The sequence below is a fragment of the Aulonocara stuartgranti genome (genome assembly GCF_965226115.1).
Source record: "Aulonocara stuartgranti genome assembly, chromosome: 12".
Classification (NCBI taxonomy): domain Eukaryota; kingdom Metazoa; phylum Chordata; class Actinopteri; order Cichliformes; family Cichlidae; genus Aulonocara; species Aulonocara stuartgranti.
Window position 1 is genome coordinate 26,620,375 of NC_138948.1, and position 22,409 is coordinate 26,642,783.

General features: G+C 42.0%; 2 protein-coding genes across 6 annotated transcripts in view; one reads left to right on the top strand and one right to left on the bottom strand.

Annotated features, from left to right (window-relative positions):
- dtx1 (deltex 1, E3 ubiquitin ligase) overlaps positions 1 to 21,341 on the bottom strand; it is a 48,094-nt gene extending 26,753 nt beyond the window's left edge. For 2 of the 4 annotated variants that reach the window (XM_082555874.1, XM_082555871.1), the window contains exons 1-2: positions 20,810 to 21,002; positions 19,700 to 20,316 (exon numbers count right to left, since the gene is read on the bottom strand). In XM_082555874.1, coding sequence (XP_082412000.1) covers positions 19,700 to 19,958 — 259 coding nt within the window. In that variant the 5' untranslated portion in view covers positions 19,959 to 20,316; positions 20,810 to 21,002. The other 2 variants (XM_082555872.1, XM_082555873.1) reach the window with 2 other exon arrangements.
- Positions 1 to 22,409, top strand: part of syn1 (synapsin I) — a 63,280-nt gene that overhangs the window by 13,083 nt on the left and 27,788 nt on the right. The window contains exon 1 of one of the 2 annotated variants that reach the window (XM_082555867.1): positions 21,421 to 21,442. The exons of the other annotated variant lie outside the window; for it this stretch is intronic. The gene's annotated coding sequence lies outside the window, so the exon portion shown is untranslated. Of the gene's footprint in view, positions 1 to 21,420; positions 21,443 to 22,409 lie in introns of those variants that run through there. 2 annotated transcript variants of the gene reach the window in all.

Consider the following 22,409-nt stretch of genomic DNA (forward strand, 5'->3'; position numbering starts at 1 on the left):
GCCTTTGGCAGCCATCTTTCCTGCCTTCCCTTCTCATCTCTCTTATCTCATCTCCCACATTGTCCTCTAGCTGTCCTTTCCCCAACACCAGCATGGTTTGCTCTTGGGCAAGCTGGAGCTGTGTGATGTATTGCCACATTGGGCCTCACTGTGGGACTCTAGCCCTACTGTCACACGGGGCCAGGAGGGTTCAGGGTGAGCTTCATTGCCCTCTCACATCATGGCTGTAGGGAAACTTCCCTCTGTCTGTTCATCACATGACACCATGCCAGTCTCCATCCTTAATAGCTTTGTTTTTCTCTGGAAGTGAAGGAAGCCCAGTCTGAATCACCGTTTTATATGGAAGGACATGCATCATTAAATTCTAACATCCTTGGCTGCCCTTAGAGGCTTACAGCATAGAGACACAGCAGATTAGCAAAATGATGCTTTGTAAAACATGCCAAAGGTTTATCTCTGAAGAAGACAACGACAGCTCGCATATCACAGCAGGAAACCAGCTCCAAACACTGCAAAAACGAAGCTTCTGAGAAGATGAACTTATGTCTAAGGATTGAAGAGATGCTATCGCCTTTTATTTAACCAGCAAAACAGCTCCTTCAAACACAATAGACATAAACAACTACAACATCTTAAAAATGTATTGTTATATTGACCTGCGGTTTAAACTTTAATAATATATGGGCACTGGAATTTTTTATTTCAGACTGGGATCATTTGTTTTGTAGTCTGTAATCACGTTCAGATTAAAACATATTTAAAATGTAACTGTATGCACAGAGAAACTGTAACTTCCTCATTTTAAAAGAGGTGAGAACATTGTGATTGAGTTCGTAGTATAATATCCTATGAGATTCAGGCTATGAATGGAGATTCACAGGTTCTCCTGAGCATCAAAGAGCCAGACCAAAAAAAGTCCATGCAACTGCTAACCCAGCAACCAATGGGCTCAGCCAATCGATGACAGGTGATACAATCACCTAATAACCCAACCATATCATACACCCCAAATCCCCAATTCAAAGACAATGAATCATTTCTGCTTGACTTCCATAAGCAAAGCTTCTTTTTTTAGGTATAGACACAAAAACTGTTTGGTTGGGTCACGGTCAGGTTGAAAACAACATTACAACATTAACTCTTTAGTTTTAAAAACGATGCTAAAGCTGAGACCAACGCGTCCCACTCAAGCAGCCCTATGTGACAAGTTAAGATTCAGATGCCTCTTCAAATATCAAAGCAGAAAACAATTTTTTCAATTTTCAATTTTGTTATACTAAAAACATGGCCACCGGTATACGCACTTATTCTGTCTTTATCCTCTACTTATAATGTAACACACAACAAACTAGAGGAAAAAAGGCTTTTACACCTCGTTACAGTTCATCGAGGGAGTAAAACTACTTCCTTCCACGCAGAGACCCTCTAAATCTGTCACTCGGGTTATGACACGCTAACTACTCTGCGGTGTGTTCAAGAAAACTGTGGTCACAAGAGCCTTAAAGAAAACTGTCAGTTCCTTATGATCTCTTGTCTTGCCGTGGGTAACACCTGCATGGCTGCTGCAAAATACACAGGATTTAATCTTTGCTGTCACACTGAGGAAAGGTTTTGCTGTCGCTGAAGCTGTCTCTGGGGTCTTAAAGGAGAAAGGGCAGGAGGAAGGGTTTGCTCGTATGTGAACCTTCATACAACTGCTTTCCCTGAGAAAAGCACCGACGGAGTCAGCACCTCATCTCCTCTCTCATCTCATCCGCTGCTGACGCCAGCTTTCCCTCGCTTTCCACCGTCTCTCCTGGATCTGTTTCAGCAATGCCTCGCTGAGCCATTCTTCACATTTTCCACTCTGTCACTCACTGGACCCCGTCCCGCTCTCACTCAACGCTCAACTCTTGGAGCGAGAACAAAAATCTGTGTCATTGAATTAGGGCGCGCATCACCTTGTAGTTAATGCTCTTCTTTGCACTGCTGCTTTGGGAAGAAAGGCAGAAGAGAAGCGCCAGGATCAGGCACTATAATATGGCCTTATAATTGACAAACCTCTTCAATTTCCCTGGGGCTGCGTTGAACCTATTAGTGCGGCGGTTTCCAATTTAACTACAGACGGATGGGGGCCAGTAACAGGTCCAGCATCATATGCCTTGACGGTATCTGAGAAGCAGAGCTACCTATTCTTTGTTAGAAACCAGGCAGCCCACTGCCATAAAAGAGAGATCAGTTACAAAACGTATTTTAATGTAACCAATATTACATTAACTTGATCTTGCGCTTTCACAGTGAAGAAAACCACATTTTTGGGTCAGCTGTGGCTCAGGAGGTAGAAAAGGTAATCTACCAGCCTAAAAGATCCCTGGCTGCTCCAGTCTGCATGTACAAGTATCCTTGGGCAAGATCATGAACCCTGAGGTGCTCCCGATGCATTCATCAAAGTGTGAATGTTAGTTCGAAAGCACGTAGGCTGGGAAAAAAGTGCCTTTGTGAAAGGTCAAATTGGGCTGTAGTATAAAGTGCTTTAAGTCCTTGAGCAGAGTAGAAAAGCGCTATATAACAACCGTTTAATTTACCATTCCCCAGTTAACTAATTAACCTTCACTTTACAAACTGTCCAAAATAGTGATAATGTGCTTTTTTTATGCTGCGAGCCAATGCTGACAATAACCGGACTGATTTAGTGGCTATTTAACAGACCATACAGTATATGCACTATTTTTGTTTGATTTGCTGTGAATGCATTAAATTACAAAACTTGCACCAACTGCCAACAATTTCAATGCGGCGTGACCAGACCCAAACTCCGTATTATCACCTCTGTTAAGAGCTGCATCTTCAGCTACACCTGAGCAGTTTTCAGCAGCTTTCCAAGTGTGTAAAGTCAAGTGTGTGCTCATCACTTTTTCGACATTCACAAGGTTGCACACGGTGAATTCTGTGTGACAGGTTGAGACTTTTAACGTAGACTTCTACTACAATGTCCCGAGGCATCTGAGGGTGAAGATTCAGCGGAAATGAGGGGAAATGTGATGCAATCGGTTGTTTTTTTGTTCATGCTGACACAATCCCTGTTCACCGGATTTGCCTCCCTGTGATTCTGGCCCACTTCCAGAAAATTTGAAGGGTCCTTGTTTTGACACACTGGAGGCGGACCGGCCTGCTGAGGTGCAAGCACAAAGACAGGGCTTCTGCAATTCTTCTTCTTTTGCAATTCAATTTTTATTTATAAAGCACCAAATCACAATCATTATCAAGACCCTACAATAATACAGAGAAAACCCCAACAATCAGACAACCCTCTATAATCAAGCACTTGGCAACAGTAGTAAGGAAAAACTCCCTTTTAACAGGAAGAAACCTTCAGAACCGGGCTCAGCGAGGAGCAGCCATCTGGTGTGACTGGTTGGGGGTGAAGGGAGGAAGACAGGACAAAAGACACACTGCTGAAGAGAGCAAGAGATCAATAATAATTAACAGCACAGCTCTGGAACAAGATGACACCGAGCTGTGATGTTTACAGGCACATCCAGGTAACCTTTGATCATACCCATTGTAACATCGTTATTGAACTGCAACTTAGAAATCAGGCATATTGAAGAGGTAAACACATAATTAAAGTCGGACAAAATATAAGGGGTGCTTACTGTGACATCATCTTGACTGCACCTTCTTCCAAACTTCAGCTACAGAAAAGCATATCTTTCAGAGCATGGTTTGCCACAAATTAATATTTACCACAAGTTCATTTCATTTTACAGTTGAACAATTCAACAGCACAACCGCGAACCAACGTAGCACCTAGGCACAGGCTCTTCAATTGCCAGCACACGGCCTTCAAAATACCGTCCATATGAACAGTGAACGCATGATGAATATGCAAATAAATCCTACAGTATGGGGAAAATAAAATAATTGAAGTGCGTTTGATGTTTTCTAATAAACCCCAGAGCACAGCTAGGGAAAAAAAACAGGACTTTCATCTCTCAAAAAAGGGCCTTAGCAAACAATAAACCCACGCTGGCTATTAGTGACGATCAAGAGACAGAAAATCGTGGCTAAAAAAAATGCACCGTGGAAAGATCTATCTCAAAACAGATCTGTGGCTACAACGTAAATACGAGGAGAAGTGAACTATTCATTTATATGCATGCACTGCTGCGAGAAAAGCTCTCCTTTTCAAAAGATGTTGTCATACCTGTACATGAAAGCCTCAAAATCTGTAAAAGCATTATCTGCTCATTAACGAATATCCTGAGATCAGAGAGCATAATAATGAGCCTGGCAGTCTGGCATTAAGCTGCTTTAACAGCATTATATGTTTCAGTGTCACAGTTCGCCTGCTCCTCTCTCACAAAATCACACATTAAAGCTAATATTCTAGAGTGAGATGACACTTTATTTCCCCCCAGCACGCAGTTCTATCTATCTATCTATCTATCTATCTATCTATCTATCTATCTATCTATCTATCTATCTATCTATCTATCTATCTATCTATCTATCTATCTATCTATCTATCTATCTATCTATCTATCTATCTATCTATCTATCTATCTATCTATCTATCTATCTATCTATCTATCTATCTATGGGCATACATGATGAACGAACAAAAATGGAAGAGCAACCGCTGGTTGAAAGGTGGTGGAGGAGAAAAGGCGTAAAGGTGATTGAACAGGAGAAAAGAAAGGGGGGAGATGCAGGGGAGAAAGACAAAGATAGAGTGAAGGTGCGAGGAGAGAGAAAATGGGGAGATGGAAAAGGGCCAGACAAAAGTGCACAAAGAAATGCTACGTGAGTGTATTAGGAGAGAAGGAGCAGATATGTGATGAGGGGAAGTTTTCTGCCAACGAAACAATAAAAAAAGAGGATGTCTCACTTCTGCCCGAGCTCAGAAAGTGAACACTGCAGTAAAACCGGCCCAACTAATACAGTTTTGCTGCCAGCAAGACAAAGTGGTGAAGAAAAGTGGCGTAACTCCCACTGCAACCCTACACATCCTCAGCCCCTTCAACACTCCAAACTCTCCCACACCTTGGCCTGGGGAGCTGGCCAGTTACCATGCGCTTGTGCAGAGCTTGCACTTACTGAGGTAACAAAAAGAGACAGAGAGGGGCAAAAAAAAGAAAATCTTCAGAAAATTAAGTTACAGTCCTGTCCACCTGCCAGCTCCTGTAGTGCCGCAATAGACCCTGAAACAACCTTCATAGATGTCGTGACGGTTCTCGGATGAAGAGGTTTGAATCTTCTGCTCTCTGACTCATTTTGTTTGTGTACATGCATGTGTTTGTGTGACCACTAGAAGACTCTGAACTACCCTGAAGAGGTGAGTGTGTTTGAATGCACAATGGCTTCTGCTTCACACCACTTCAGCCTCATCACGTCCAGCAGGAGCCTCGTTAGCGTGTCAGCGCCGTGCTGTCACATCACTAGGGCAAGCGAGTAGGAGGCACAGCCTCAAGCACCGTCATAAGACACACAAACACACACTAACATGCAAGCTTGGCTTCACACAAACATAGCTCCACACTGCCAGACAGCAGTGCCAGGGTTACAGTTAAACAGGTTTCTTGTTAGGAGTGAGAGGCACTTTCACACACGGGAAACAAAATCCTGATACGCTAACTTTTCCAGTCAACTTATAGGCTGACAAAACTGAAAACAGCTTTTGACAACATTCCCTTTTGAGTTATGTGATCAACAAAATTTTCTGGGATTTTTCTAGGTGGTACCAATCAGCTGGTGCTAAACTAACAAGCTAATCAGTTCCAGCTTGCTGTGGGAATTTACTGTGGCTTTAAGGGCACAACTGCATTTTACAGTAATGACAGGTATTATGAAGCCATGGAGTTAAGATGTCTATGGGGGAAAGCCATGTGGACATGACATCTGCCTGCCCATAATTACTGGACACTGACTTTTTTAGCTACTGCATACTGGCTTTCCTGCAAAAAAAAAAAAAATCAGCCTTTTCAAGTGTATAATTGTAAAGATGAAATGGTTTTATGTAATAAAAACAAACTTTCATCTGGCTTCTCCCCCCCCTTTTTTATATTTTCCATTATATTTGTGGAATAAAATGAGTCACTTACGTTTTTATTTTACAAATATATTTGAATTTGAAGAGTGAAGGAACTGAGATGATGTCTTTGTGCACTATCCCATTGTATGTGATTCACAGAGTACTGTGCAAAGGTCTTGAGACAACCTTCAAATTTCTTTTTATTTTGCTAGGAACATGAGAAATAGGTGAAGAGATTTATTCAAATGTGCAAACATACATGGAAATACAATATATTTCCATGCATGGAAATATATTGTACACAGTTGTACAATTCAAATGAGTTTAAAGGTCAGACCGCTTTTATTTTTCAACACAGCCTGAACTCTCCTAGGCAAGCTTTCTAGATAGTTCCCCAGGCTACTTGAAGGACACTCAAAGCTCTTCTTTGGATGTTGGCTGCCTTGCTTTTACTGCATTTGCACTGTGTTTGGGATCATTGGAAGTCCAGATGGTATTGTGCATGTCGGGTCAAAATCTGACCGTACATTTCTGTGTTTACAGTTTTACCCTAATTCTCATCCTTAAGAATGGCTTCTTGACCGTCACCCTTCCACTGAGATCATTTCTGATGAGAAAGAGCAAATAGTGGATGGATCAGCTGAAGGGTCAGATGCATCCTTTAGGTCCTGTTACAGGTCTTTGCTGGATTGTTTTTTCTTAAGGGCATGGCTTTCAGACACTTTTCATCTGCTATAGATAATTTTTTAACCCTGCCACTTCTTCTTTTGTCCTCCACTTGTCCTACTACCTCAGATGTTTTAAAATCAGTAGGTCATCAGGAATCACCTTGGTGTAAAAATATAGTGGTAACAATTTTATGCAGGCAATTTCATAACATTCTTGCATAACACTTCTTGTATGACTGCTCAAATGTTTAAGAGGTCACTATTAAATGTGGTGGTGCAGTAATTTCACTACATTAAGAGAGTTGACTATTTTAGCTTCCCTATTTTTGCATTGCATTAGCGATATTTGAACCACCTCTAAATGCAATTTGGTGCAACAGCATCATGTTATTGAAAACAAAATCTCCACGACTGTCTGGAAGAAATGGAATATACTGGACTGCATTGCAGGTATACCCGCTAAAATGACAATACTGTCAGTGGCATTAATATCTTGATATTTGTGAGTGATTCCAAACATATGGCCAAGCTCTTACAGCTCATCATACATTGTTGACATGCTCTGTTCAGCAGGGAGAAAGTGATATACACAAGTGCAATTCCCACACCACATGGTGCAGTATTCAGCCGTGACGACACAATATTTCACGTCAGGCGTCACACCGCTACAACAGACTGTACATCAGTGAAATCAGTGAAACCCATTTACATGCTCAGCAGAAAGCTGACTGACGGCCAGCCCAAATCGGAGCCGACTTTGAGGAACAGCTCGCGTGGTTCACTGTCTGAACTTAAGAAAATAATTCCAGCAGCGAATCAAAGGGGAAGATTTCATGGATACCCAGGATCCATTATTGCACAAAAAAATATGAAGTGGAAGATAAGCGGCGATGGCGGAAGGGGCTAGATGGAAAAAAAATTGCACAGAATATTACATTTGACAAATAAAAGAAGTCTGACTCACTGAGATGAACAGTATGCAGTAAATTAGTTTGCTGAGATGGGCTTTTATAACCTTCACTTCATGGCTGTCAGACACGGTCAGGTCTTATCAGAGGAAACGCCTGGCTACATTAAAGCAAGCTGTCACTGTGCCAGAGTACAGTGCTCAGCTTTGATCAGCAGTAAACTGGACATGGTGTGAGAGAGGTCAGCGTATATCAGACCACCCGGTAGGGTGATGAACATTTTATCTACTGTACCCCGTGACAGATTTACCAAAAACAACTTCACCTTAAGTATGTTCTACTTTCCCGACGAGTTATTAGGCCCAGACCTTTTCCCAGCTGAATCACAAGTGTAATCACATTTCTGCTGTGTTCATAACTCAAATTTAATGAAGAGACATTCATCTTTTGTCCAGTCATAATCGCTCATTTTAAAAGCTCACTTATTTTCACTGCAGCGTTCCCTTTTCGATTATTGAGTCTATTAAGAGGAACCAATTCATGCTTGCTAAGGGCAGATGTCAGGGCTGAATGTAATCGGGGTCACGTCCTTGTTGCAAAGTTGCTGTTGGTTTGCTAAAAGCTTTTATTGAGCTCAAAGCCTGACCACAGATTCGACAGACCTCATCAAAGCCTACAGACGTGACACAGTGGCACGCTAACTTTTGAGGGTCAAAGTATTTTGAGAAACCCATTATACAAACCCACTTTTCAGTAAACCAACGGTAAGGTAACATTAAAGAATCTGCAAATGAAAACTACAAATATGAATATGGATGATAGTGTTATGTGAAGGTGTGGTTTGGACGCGCCTGTATCACAATGAAAGGTCATTTTCAGTTCAAGAACACAACTTTATGCTATCGAGGTTCTAACAGCTCATTACGCCAGACCTCGGAGATCCCTTAATTATTAATGGTAGATTCGACACAGTGCTGGAAACATTGCTTAAAGAATTCGGTCCATATTGACATGACAGCATCACGCAGTCACTGCAGATTTGGCGGCTGTAAATCTCCCTTTCTACCACATCCCAAAGGTGCTCTGTTGGATTGAGATCTGGTGACTGTGGAGGTAATTTAATTACAGGGAGCTCATTATGTTCAATGAACATGATAATTTGAGCTTTGTGACATGGCGTGTTATCCTGCTGGAAGCAGTCATCAGAAGATGGGTACACTGTAGTCGTAAAGGATGAACATGGTCAGCAGCAGAACACTCAGGTAGGCTGTGGTATTTAAACAATGCTCGGTTTGTACTAAGGGCCACAAAGTGCGCCAAGAAACCATTTCACCACCACCACCAGCCTGGACTCTTGATATATAGCAGGATGGATCGAGGATTTCATGTTATTTACACCAAACTCCGACCCTACCATCTGGATGTTGCAGCAGAAATTGAGAACAAACAGTGAGGCAGTGTTTTTTCCAGTATTTTGTTCTTCAGTGTCAGTTCTTTGGCTATCCGATTCAACCGCACCATGTTCAAGGTCACATAAATCATCTTTCTTCCCCATTCTGATGCTCAGTTCGACCTTATGCAGGTCATCTTGGCCATGTCTACATGCCTTAATGCAGCAGTCCCCAACCTTTTTTGAGCCACGGACCGGTTTATGCCCGACAATATTTTCACGGACCGGCCTTTAAGGTGTCGCAGACAAATACAACAAAATAAAACTAGTACCGGTACCGAAAAAAAGAAGATTTATTCATAACACACGTGAAAAGACCCAGGAAAACCGAGTAAACGATCAAAACGATAACAAAATAACGCTGAAAACCGATAAAATCCTGAAAACCATACATTTCACACCTGAGCCTCAACTCTCGCGGCCCGGTACCAAATGACTCACGGACCGGTACCGGTCCGAGGCCCGGGGGTTGGGGACCGCTGCCTTAATGCACTGAGTTGCTGCCATGTGATTGGCAGATTAGACATTTGAGTTAATGAGCTGTTTCAATCTAGTATCACAAATGATTACGGCATTGAATGACGTATGTACAGTGACTGAAACTAGAAGGCTGCCAGTATAATCATGTCCCAGTGTTTCTGTTTACCATCTTAAATGTGACTTTAATACCAGAATCAGAACTACTTTATTAGACTTTTTTGTATTCTTTTGTCACTTAAGTCATTTCTCACTTACAGTACTATATGTGAAGCTTGTCCAGGGCTTTCATTTCTCACATACTGGGCACAAGGGCTGACTTTCAGGCAACACTTTCTCACCTTTTCAAAAGCTGACAGCAGAGTCGCAATATTTTGTGACACTGCAGGATCCCTCTGACTGTCAGTCTTCTACATCAAGCCTCTTAAATGACAACAAGCTGAAGTTCGTGACAAAACAAAGAGGCGAGAGAAAGCGCTGAGGGCTCGCCACAGACTCATATAAACCTCGAAAACTTATGGGGAAAGAAGTATAGCCTCTGTGAATTCTATGTAGAATTATTCAGTAGCTTAGAAGCAATAACAATGAAACAAAATAATTGTATTCTGCATGCATTTATCATTTATCCTTCACAACGTTGTGGAGAAATTTTGGTCCACTCTTCTTTGCAGCGTTGCTTCAGTTCATTGAGGTTTGCAGACGATTGTTTATGCACAGCTCTCTTGTGGTCATACTATAGCATTTTAGTTGGGTCGAGGTCTGAACTTTGCCAGATTTGTTGGTGTGATTGTGATCATTGTCCTGTTGCATGACCTAATTTTGGCCAACTTTAGTATTTGGACAGTTGGCCTCACATACAACACTTTGGTATAAAAATTTGTTCATGGTAAACTTGCTGTCAATTTCCCATGGCTGACAAACCCAATCATCACACCTCTACCACCGTGCTTGACAGATGGTATGAAGTGTTTGCGCTGACATCCTGTGTTAGGTTTTTGCTGAATGTGGTGCTGCTTCAATTTCAGCAAGGCTGGCAAGATTCCCAACACGACTGACTGACATCCAGCCTCCATGAAACCATGACAGAGTCTCTACCATGTTTACCTGATGAAGGCTGTATCTCTCTACTGACCTCCTGTGTACAAATTGATGACAATTTCAATTGAAACCTTTTGGTCATCACTTACTCTTTAGCCATTTTCATCCTTAAGATTAGTTTCCTGACATCCACCTTTCCACTGACACCAGATGAGGCTTCAGTGAACAGTAGATGGATCAAATGAAGGGCCAGATGCATGTATTTGTGGGATTTTGAGATACTGCTCATCTGACGTAGATAGTTTTTTAGACCTGTTACTTCTGCTTTTATACTCCACTTGACCAGTTCCCTCAACTTTTTTAAAGACATACTGCACAGCATACCGAGCTTTGTCAAGTTAGGTGCAAAATACTGTTTTATGTTTGTCAGCCTGTGTTATGTCTGGCATTTAACTGAAGACAAGTCAACAAATTATGTGTTTTTGGGTGTAAGCTGCTAATAATGTTACACAATAATTAACATCCTTCTTATTTTATCAAGAACACTCCCAGCACTCCATTATTCACGTTCATATCAAGGTCAATTGTTTAGTCATATGTAATATAGTTTTATATGGGAAGGAACACTTTTAATCTTTATGCTATCTTCCAGATAAAGCCACTCTTTTTATCTGTGAATCAATAATGTGTCAAAATATAGAAAAAGTAACAGCGATAACAAAAAACTAAAGATGTTGTAGTTGTCTTCATTGCTGACCAGCATATCTCTCTCTAACTGAAATGCATCCAACAAAACACGAAGGAGGCAACTGCTGTTTCAGCTTGATAAAAACTGACCCAGAGGCAACACTTTTACACACAGTTTGCAAACCTGTATCGACAGTGAAACGACATTATTATCATTATCATTACTTCCTGAGTTATGACGTTTGATAACGGCCAGAAAAGGATTATTGCAAAACATCATGATGCAACTGTGAAGCAAACCATAGACCTTCAGGATATGAAATGTCATCATTTCACCATTTCATTCTTTAAGAAGTTTGTGTCATACTTTGTCACACTTCACTTATCAGTTCTTGAGCAATGGCCAAACAAGGCCTTTGTCAAATCATGGTGACCCTTTTACAACCAAACCAAAATTAAAATCAGCTCATCAGTCCAAGGACATTTGTGTGGAATTAGAAGAAATTCCCTCATTCCTGAAATATTGTGTTCAAGAGTATAGCACAGACAAGCTGACAACATAACTCCTCCACACCGTGGCGGTTGCTGGCACGAGGCATAAAAATTGATGGTGTGAGCAGCTCCTCTGAATAGCACAAGCAGAGTTTGGCTGCCAGGAAAACCTGGCAAATATTCCTCATATCACAGGCTACTGCAGGATGCTCCTCATGCTGGACAGTCACAGGACTTGGACTCTTACCAACAGCCATGATTTAGAAGTACTAACAGGTGACACGCAGACAGGAGGAGCAAAAAGTGAGAATGCCTCGCATTGACATTAGGCAGAGCCTGCTGGGCAGCCAACAACCAAAATAAGTGATGTTTTTGTGTAATGCATATGAAAAGTAAGCTTGAGTTTATCCCACGCCTTGTTAAGGAAATACATCCTTTGTGTTCATGAGTTTAAACAGTTGTGAGGGCAGCATAGAAATGCACACATAAAGAAAAACACAACAACTGACTACTATCTATTTTTTTTACTTACGACCGGCCGTCAAGCTGCAGTTAGAACTGGACCACGTAGTTTATTATTGTACACCTGACAGGAGGGCTGTCGAATTCATGGCTGGCATTTTTTCAAATCTTACAGCATGTAAGCTAGTTTTTCTTTTTAGTTTCGTTTAACTGTAACAGCCTTGGCCTTCACGTTGTTACCAGTGTGTGACAAATAAGTCAGAAAGTGTTGGAGAACAACGGCAATCATCCCTTCGCAGATCCCTTAAATATATTTCAGATGCTAGCATTGAGCTTCCACTGCAAGCTAGCAGTTCTGTGATTGGCTGTTTATTAACACAAAAAGTAGTCTGATGTTCAGATTACTTTGGGATGATGTTTTCCATCCATTGCAGCCGCTCACGGACACCTGGCTTATCACTTAGATGCTGTTGAGGCAGCCGTCCCTTTTCAGCATTAGCGGTTTGTCGTGCCTCCACACTGCTAAAGGAAGGTCTTTCGTTTTTTTGTAAAGCAAGTGAAAAAGCTAAGTCTGAGGCAGAAAATCCCACACTGTCTTTGTGTATTCACTGAGTCTGATCAAGGGAGTTCTGAGTTTGGCTCGCCGCAACCGCTGGCAGCCCGAATTGCGTCACTGCAGCTCTGATCTCAGTCAAAAGATGTTTTCAGTAAATGTTAGACCATACGGTGTAGATCAAAGACACTCTATTGGTTACAGCAGGAACACTCTGTCCCTTTTCAACGTGACAGCTAGCTAGCACTTGGCAGATTCTCTGTGTTATGAAGCCGCACGGAAATTCTTCAACACAACAAACAGAACAAGACTCACTTTATTTATCATATTTTGGAGCAGCTCTATCTGCAACAGACTGGAAAGAGTTATTTATCTAGGAAATAAAAGCACCCAAGATGAGAGTGATGATACTTAAAGACACTGCTTCGACATGCTAGAACAAGATAAGAGATCGGCCCATAAATGGATCCAGGAGAGAGGCTCGTTTAATCAAATAATGCTGTGATCATGCATACGTCTTTATTAGCAGGAGCAGCAGCAGACAGACGGGCTGAAACAGACAACAGTTACTGATCTGACTGACCTCCTAGAGCGGGCTGATAAGCAACCAGTGCAGAGAGTGGCTGTAAAGCCGCTTCCTTGATGAAAAAGTAAGATATCTGCTTTAGAAGTTCATGCGCTGGATTAGAAGGAGATGTGGAGATGCACTTTAGCTACCAACGCCAGTGGTTTCCAGGGGATGCACAGCCTGCTCATCACTATAATGCAATGAGGATAAAGAATCATGTGTACCGTTTCACAGGTAACCGCCAGTCAAACTAAACAAGCAACTTTTCACTCTGGTACCTTGTTGCAGACATCTGCCTCTATAAACAAAGCATGTTGTCAGATAAGTGATAAAAAACACGGGCAGATGACTTCATAATTAAAAACAGGCACGCTTTGATGGGATGGATGGCGAGGTGTCTGAGCGCATGTCACCTTCCATCAGGAAAACGTTCCACCTCTCCCTCTGTTCCTCTTCTCTCCTCACCTCTGCCTGCTCCCCCCCCCTCCCTCTCCACGGCGCTGCTGCTCCTGTTCCTTTCCTGCCAACACGCAAGTGGATTTCACCAAGCTCGGTGCACTGGAGAACCTGAGCACAGGGTCTACCAATAGGCTGAGCATCATTTTGCTGTTGCTATAAACATCCACTCGAAGTTTCATATACATGCACACTCATTTATGTATGATTCATCTCTTGCAAGTCGAAATACACCCAGTATGAGAATGTAGTATGACATCTTCTCACGCAGTGTGTCAGCTTGTGCACCGCTTTCTTCTTCAGGTAACTCTGTCTGCCTTGTTTCTATTTCTACCTGCTTCTTCTTCACATTTCGATACCAAATGTGCATTTTAGAGTCGCTGGACTCTCTGCTTATTTTCTTTCTTCTGACGCAAGTGGGATTTCACAGTCAGAGCTGATGCATACAGTACCTGACCTTTACCACGTACATCGCAGGGATCCTTTTTACAGCTTCCTCCCACAGACCACCAGAACAGTTCCCACACACACTTACTACTTACTAAACGACAATAAAGAAGAAAAAGGAAAAAAAAAGAAAACAACACACAAACGCGCCACCCTCTTTTCTGGTCTACAGCATAACAAGTGCTCGAGCACATTCACAGGTAGCATCCAAACCACAACTACTGCTGTTTGTCAGCTCAACACATAACAGAAGATGAGAGCTTTTGACTTGTGGCACTTTCAACCATAATTAGTCAGAGAGGGCATTTAGCCGAGGGAAATAGGGCAGAGAAGAAGAGGTTCTCACGCTCGTGAAACAAAAACAAACAAAGAGCTGCTCCATCAACACAGCAGCCAACAGCTGCTGATAGAGGTTATCTCTGCAGTCACACATGGGCCAGCTCACAACAGTGACTGCACACACACATGTGGCACGTATGCAGAAATGACCTGCACGCTGCTCTCTGTTGCAGTTCAAATTGATTTATTGTATTTATGTATTTTCTCAACTTTGTGAGAAAATATCAACATCATGACCTATTAAAGCAAGGGTGTCAAACATAAGGCTCGCGGACCCAACAGAGACTTCAATATGGCCCCACTCGACAGCTTTGGAAAATGTGAATGTGGGTATTTTAACTGTATTTCCCCAGGTTTTAAAGCTTTTCTTATTGATGAAGACCTTCCCCCGTGCAACAGATAAACAATTAAATAACAGAAACCTTCTTGTTTTTTTCACTACTATAGAAATATCTGTTTTTACAGCGTTTTTATCATTACATATATAATAATTACAAGCCAAAGCTTCATCTAGTCCATCAACCTCACACTGTTTTCATATTTTTAATAAAAACAATGTATATAATTACAGCAAAGTTCAACAATTACTTACGTCAGATCAGTGATCACAAAACTAACACACAGGACACTTATTATAAACCAGCCTTTATAGCCCCTTTGAATATAAAACAGAACAGAATACAACACACATAAAACCCCTTTTTCTTTTCCTTTCATTCACATACATCAGTCTCTGTGTTTGTGGACCATAAATGGACCCCATATGTATTTGAACTTGCCCTCCCTTAAGTAATTTCTTCTTTTCCAGCGGTACATTGATAGCATTTGTTTTGACAATTGTTTTCTTCTTGTAATTTGCAGACTGAGGTCCATTAGTGTCCTTTCATTCTTACTATATTTATATGTTTCTGAATATAAACCAAGAAGGCAAGACTTGGGATCTGGATAAACTGGTTTCATTTCCCATCACAGTCAGTACATCTTGCAATTTTTTTTTATTTCCATAAAAATCCATAATGCATCCAAACATAAAAACAGAATCTGCTCTTCCAGGTAGCTGCTGACTGACTACCTCGTACCAGACAAACTGAGATAGGGGAGTGGCTTCTCTTAAATATTTATGAACAACATAACAATGTTTACCAGATATTTAACCACTGGATTTTTGTTACGTATTTGTAGCATTATGTTTAAATATAAAGATGTGGAAAAAGGTTCCGATCTTGAGTTTCTCTTCCAGAGAAATTGATCATGATGGACCTCAGCTGTGGAGCCCAAGAATACAAAATAACAATATAACATGTCTTACCTCGTTTACTGAAGGGTAGATGTAACAAAGACAAATAGCCTGAACCTCCCCTATTGCGTATAAATGACACATTTTTTTCATCCTCAGAAGAAAATCCACATTTTGTTGTAATGTAATGTAAGTATTGATTCTGTCAGTTGTAAATAACATTAATGATATCTGTTGATTTATTTAACAATGTCTTCCATAAGTGGCACACAGTTAGCATCAACAATATCCTCTAAGCTAGGTACAATCAGAGCTCGGAACTTGCTAACGCTGTATTTTAACTTCATTTTGTTATCATTACATTTGCTGTTACATCACACTTATTTCTTGCTATATAGCATGTTTTGAAACAGTGAGTTTTTTTTAATGCTGCTGTATTTAACATCTGAACAAACATACTAAAAAGTAAAGCTGACCAGACGTGCACAAGTTCAGCCACGGTCATGGTGGTGCACTGTTAGCTAAACCTTAACACTCTTTCAGGTCACAGAAACGCTGGAATCCATATCGCACATTCACAACAATCAGAGTCTAAATTCAGCCGAACAATCTTCAATACAAATCAGATCAATATTAGATTGACGATGTGAATTGAAATATTTACATTTTCATTGTTCTTCGCACTCAGCGGAGAAGAACAGATTTAAGTGACTTTATGGTGTTACAGAATTTTGGATGCATACTTAATAAGTGTGAATGTTTGTTGCTAAATGAGATTGAGGGATAGAGCACAAATGGTGATGATGAGGGTTTCTGGGTTATGTCACCTACATATGATCTTGATACATATAAAAAGGAAAAGTGCTTAAAATCCAAGCAGTGGCTGCAGTGTGAAATCCATCAGACAGGCCACAAGTGTTGGTATATGATGGAAATGCCAGATAAGCCCGTGTATTTTGCTGTGGGGGTGGCTGTAGTGAAAGGGGATCAGTCCACAGCAGTGTTTAGAGGTTTAAATGCCCCTCTGGGGAGGAAAACGGATCGATCCTTCTTGGCCGAGAGTCAATTCTCCCCCTGCCTTCAGCTGGATATCTATTCACACTATGCTTATATGAGCCTCTAAGGCTTCTCTTATACTATATCCATAAAGCATTGCTAGTCGGGATTTCACCACAGACTGGTGTTTTTCACCAGTAACTCTGCTGTTCTTTGCTAGTAACTATACTGAGATGAAATCCATGCCCTGTATGTTTTTGAGTGCCAATTAAATGCAGATGTTCTAAGGCTACTCCCTCCATAACCGGGCCCTGCTTCGTCGTTTGCGGTGGCTGTGTTTTCTTGTCATGGCACTCTGATTAGAGAGAGTCATGGAGATAAAACATAGCTGCTGTCTCATTAGTTTGAGTAACTCGGCCTGGCTACCACCCACAGATCCTCCCAAACCCATGGGAGCAAAGGGCAGCCCTGCACAGCCTGCAGGGACGGGACCCAAACATCATAACAGGCAGAGGGCACCAATCACACAAGCAACAATTACTCACATGCAAAAACAGAAGCATTTATTCAGAAACACACACAGTGGATATCAATTAACCTTTTTTTACAACTCTTAGCAAAAAAGGAAACAGCCTCAGAGGGCAAGCTCACTGGCTCTGCGACAAAACGGGGTTTCCCCACAGGGACACTCCATAAGCCTGCAACAAAGCAAGTGGCTGAGGGTGACCTGCTGAGCTACAGCAAACATCCGATGTGAAACAAATGCATCACACTCAACGTTATAGCAAAACAAGCTCGCCGAGATCCCTCCACTCAAGCGGCGCTACAACAACATCGTAACAGCCTGGAAGCTAGGCCTCATGGGAGTTTGAATCGATGACGACGAAGGACAGAGGTGTGCCCGTGTGGAAGGACAGCAAAAGAGAGCGCAGAGGAGGACAAAGCGGAGGAGGCACCGAGCATCCAGACCTACTGTCCATCAGCCTCTGCCGTGACAGGTTTATCCCAGCCGAGGGGGAAGGTAACACGGTGAACAGCACAGTGAGGAGCGATAAACGTCAGGCCTAGCCCCCGTGTCGTGGTAATGGCTGACAAACGACTCAGTGGTTCATCTCACAGACACATGTGCAGCTCTGTGTTTTATCAAAGGGGGGGACGTCAACGAGAACAGCAGAAAAACAGGCAGCTGCTTGTACTACAACCTACCTGACAGCCATTCACAAATGGAGTTGTCCTCATAGTCAGCACAATCGACAAGAGCATGTTGGAACAGTAGAAAAATACTGATATACCAAGTTTGACTGACTATAAGATACATTATGCTAATATTAATATTTTTCTAGATACCCCAATCTACTTGCTGGTTTCTAAGCACTTTTTTTGTTACTATTTAGTTTAAAAGGGGCAAGCAGACCACAGACCACTGTGACCGCTGCCATATTCCTCTGCATTTATAGCCTGAACTACACCCATCTGTTGAAAGACACTTACACGGTTATTACTTAATGCATTTGCAAATTGGTCTGACCTTTTAGGAATTTGAGCTCTGTTCAATTCTATCTGTATTCCTCAGGGCGCTGCAGCTATTTATTAATGCTGATGAATCACGCACACTGATGACAAGTGACACAGTGCAGACCCGCGGACAGTGAAGTTACCTTCTGTACATCCTGCGAGAGTGTCCCTGCACTTCTCGTGTTACATAACACTTTCAAATACAGCAACTCCAGCCTCTAACTTAAGAGAGTGGAAGCTCTTGTCGTCAGACTTTTAAAAAAAAAGGAGTTTCAGAGCATCCTAACAAAGATGTCACAATAAATGGCTAATAGAGTTGTAATCAACCACAGCTGACTGTGAAGAATAATAATTGAGAAAGCTGCGATTTCTCCAAGGCTGCTCTTAACAGATGCCTACAACCTCCTCCCCCCCTTTGCTTCACACACACACTGGAACAAGCATGACGGGAATCCTCACAAAGAGAGAGTGTTGATCGTTGGTGGAGAATTACAAAAAAGCATCTGGGCTTATTTTAAAAGGTAGCAGTCATCTGAGAGAATTACTGCAAGCCAAACAAAGGCTGTGGTGGCTTGGATTTTACTCTAAAGCGACACGTAGTAACAGGAAAGGGGGGGGGGGGGGGGTCGGCATTTACTGTTAGCGCGTTATGGCCAGAGGCGATCGATCCCTCAGTCGAGATAATGTTGGCCTCATGCTGTCTCACAGGGCTTGCATTAAATGCAAAGTTTTGGATTGCACGCGCCGTAGTTCAAACATGGCGGGGTATCGATTGTCTAATAACTGTGAAACCAGATTGTTCCATTTTCTGTATGTAGGTGTGAAAACTTACAGAAACTGAAGTCATGTAGCAGCAGGATAAGAAATGACTTAGATCCTAACAACATACTGTAACTCGCTGAATTACAAACTGTTTAACACATGAATAACAAGACAGAGTGAGGTTTACACTGAACTGCATCTCATTTGTCTGATGGATGCACAACTGCTAAATCATGGTGACCTTTGGCAAGGTCATGGCATCCCAACAGCTGCATGAAGGCATTTCTGGCTCAATATGTAACTGCTACACTTTAATTGGCTCTATGCTTCACATTCATCTTGTGGCAGTGCCTCTTGGCTCTACCTGTGGCTCATATACACAAGCCTCAAAGCAATCGGGGCTCTCATTTACTCTCTTGGAATGACTGTGGAGTTTGTGTACCAAGCGCATTAAAGCTGGTTTGGCCCAGATTGGATAATATGACATCATCTGCTGTGAGGACATCCTAAAATACCTGATTATTTATCAGTAAACATGTATACAGTACATTGAGTCCATTGTTATGGTTAAATTTGTGTTATCTGTGCTTTCCTTGGCACCGGCATCTGTGTCATCTGTGCACACTCTTACCTGTGTCTTGTCGAAACTGGTGCATGGACTGCAGGTCGATGATGTAAGGAGAGAGCTGAGCATCCACCTGTCCTAGAACTACACTTCCCCGGGCATCCCCCTTCAGCACGTTTTCTATATGGTGGCAAACTGCTGCGGTGTAGGGCCTCCAGCGTCCATGTTCGTTCAGCCATTCCCAGACCACCACCCTGGCGAGGTTCTGAGGGGGGTACCCCAGCCCATTTACGGGCACCAGCAACCCGGATCCTGGACGAGCCATCTCCTCTGTGGTGTCTGCGCTTCGGCTGCTGGCAACGTCCTGTGCTAGAGCACCACTGCGACCCTGTCAGTCAGCTGACAAAGAGGGGCTTTTTCATCATTGCCAAACGGAAAAAAGCTTGAATCAGCGATTAGCGTGGCAGCCCCCAGTTATCTCATGCTGCTTTCAAGCAAACAGCTCCGCTGGAGTCATCGTCTACAGGTACTTTCTGACTTCTCCGTCTTTGATCATGCAAAAAGCAGCCTGCGTCCTCCTGTGTCTTGTCGCGTTTGAAGTGGCAGATGTTGATGCTGATGATGCTGATGATGTGATTTGCAGCTTTAGCAATCTCAGTCCTCCACAGCCAACCACAGCAGATCTGCAGCAGGTAGACAGGAGATACTCTCTAAACAGAAGACAAGGTGCACAAGCACAATGGCAAACAAAAGCTGTGATTTATCCTCTGAGTAAGCAGTCAGGCATTGTTTTAGAGGACCTGACACAAATCTAACCTGCTCCGTGCTGTAGCACAATAACCGGCCTGTGCCAATTCGTTTTGTTTACTTAAAATGTAGTGAAGAAATTTGTCTGGGGATTTTTGTTGTTGTTGTTTTGTTGGCAACAAAATAATTCTAATCAAGTGAGTGTTTCAGGAGCAGAGCACAAAAGGCCAGATGCTACTATAATTACAGCAGACAGAATATCACTCAGACATTTTTTTAATTATTATTTTTTGCATAAGAAGCTGTTCAGATGCAGTCAGTGCCATAGACTGCCTCTGTTGATTCAATTCTCAGTCTGTCTTAAGCCTCATATTGAATTTTCATTTATGGCATAAAAAACACGCTTGAATTAATAGCGGCGATACAGACCTGTAGGCTGCAGCTGTGGTGCCACACATCTGTCAGGTACAGGCTGCATTTTCACTGGATCCGGACGAAAATCAGATTATCAAAGGTGGAAGAGGAAGAAAGAAAAGAGGGGGGAAAAGCCCGAGGTAAAGCGCACCTTTTCACATCTGTGATTTCTACGTTTCCTTATCGCTAAACACCCCAAATCTTCCCCGAACCCACCTCCAGTAATCCGGTGTTTATTACAGAAAATCGACACGTCGCGGTATTCCCGTGAATCCGCCACGGTCTCCACCAGCTTGTTGGTCCGCTGTGTAAAGTGAACGCATGCCCCAGTTGCACGGTTTTTCAGTGCAGAGCGAAGCCGCCGCTGCGCTGCTGTGCGCGCTCCTTTCCCCGTGACGCCAAACAGACAAACATCCACGCAGTACACGCACGATCCCCGCCTAACCCCAAATAATCATCGCAACAACAATAAATGTCCAAGCACACCTGTATGAAGAGCCCATATATATATATATATATATATTTTTTATAAAATCAGTCAAAGTGTTAATAAAAAGGCGAAAAGATTTATACAACTTCCGGTCCCCAATTTCAAAATAAAACCCTTGCATGGGATAAGACTACAGTGAAGAAAGGGAAGCAGACCAGGTAATGTGGAAACAACAAAGCAATATATTAAGACACTATCGTACAATTGCTTATTAGTTTTTAAATTTATTTATATTTCATAAAACATACAGATCCAGCTCTATCTGGCATAGGGTTATACAAATCATACAAGATTGCACAGAAAGTCCCATGAACTTTTGTTTCAGGGTCAGCCATTAAAGACACGAATCTACAAATAATAAAGAGCAAGCTAGCGGCTAAAATTAATTTTTTTAAAATCGGTGGCTGTCTGGTGGTTGCATTTAATTTTTCACAGTCTGTGGTGGATTGCAACTTGTGCAAGTCATGGCTAAATGGTTGCCCACAGTTTAATGGTGTTTGGTGTTGCACACTCATGGCCGCTTTGGATCTCAAGACAATCTTTCTGCAAATATTCGCAGTCTGACTGGTAATGACTGCAAACACTCTCAGAGATCGATGAAGGTTTGTAAATATTAATTTATAAATGCAAACAGATGTTGCCATCAATCTCAATGAGTCTTTGCACGACTCAACTTACCTCCAGTTGTACTCTTCCTATAGAGCAGGAAGGCTGCTGAGCTCAAATGTAATAGTCTGATGTGAATTTGCTGTCTATGTAGACAGCAAATTTCAACAATTTGTCACAGTTATGAGAAACAGATTGCATGTCATTGACAACTTCACCTCTTTCAATCACACACTGACTCCGTCTTATGGCAACATCAATGGCAGACAAACATTTCTGGCAACAAAGTTTAAGCAAAATTTATGAAAAATCAGCAGAGTTATAGTAAATTGATTTATTTAATTATACATTTCCAGTTTTAATTGCGGATTTTTTTCAATTATTGGTGAAACTAGATAACAATGGTAGAAAAACAAACAAACCCAAAATGACTCAATTACATGTGCAGTCTCTGAGATTGTTACATAACAACAAAAATATACACACAGATACACAAAAAGCGCTAGGCTGTTTAAAAAT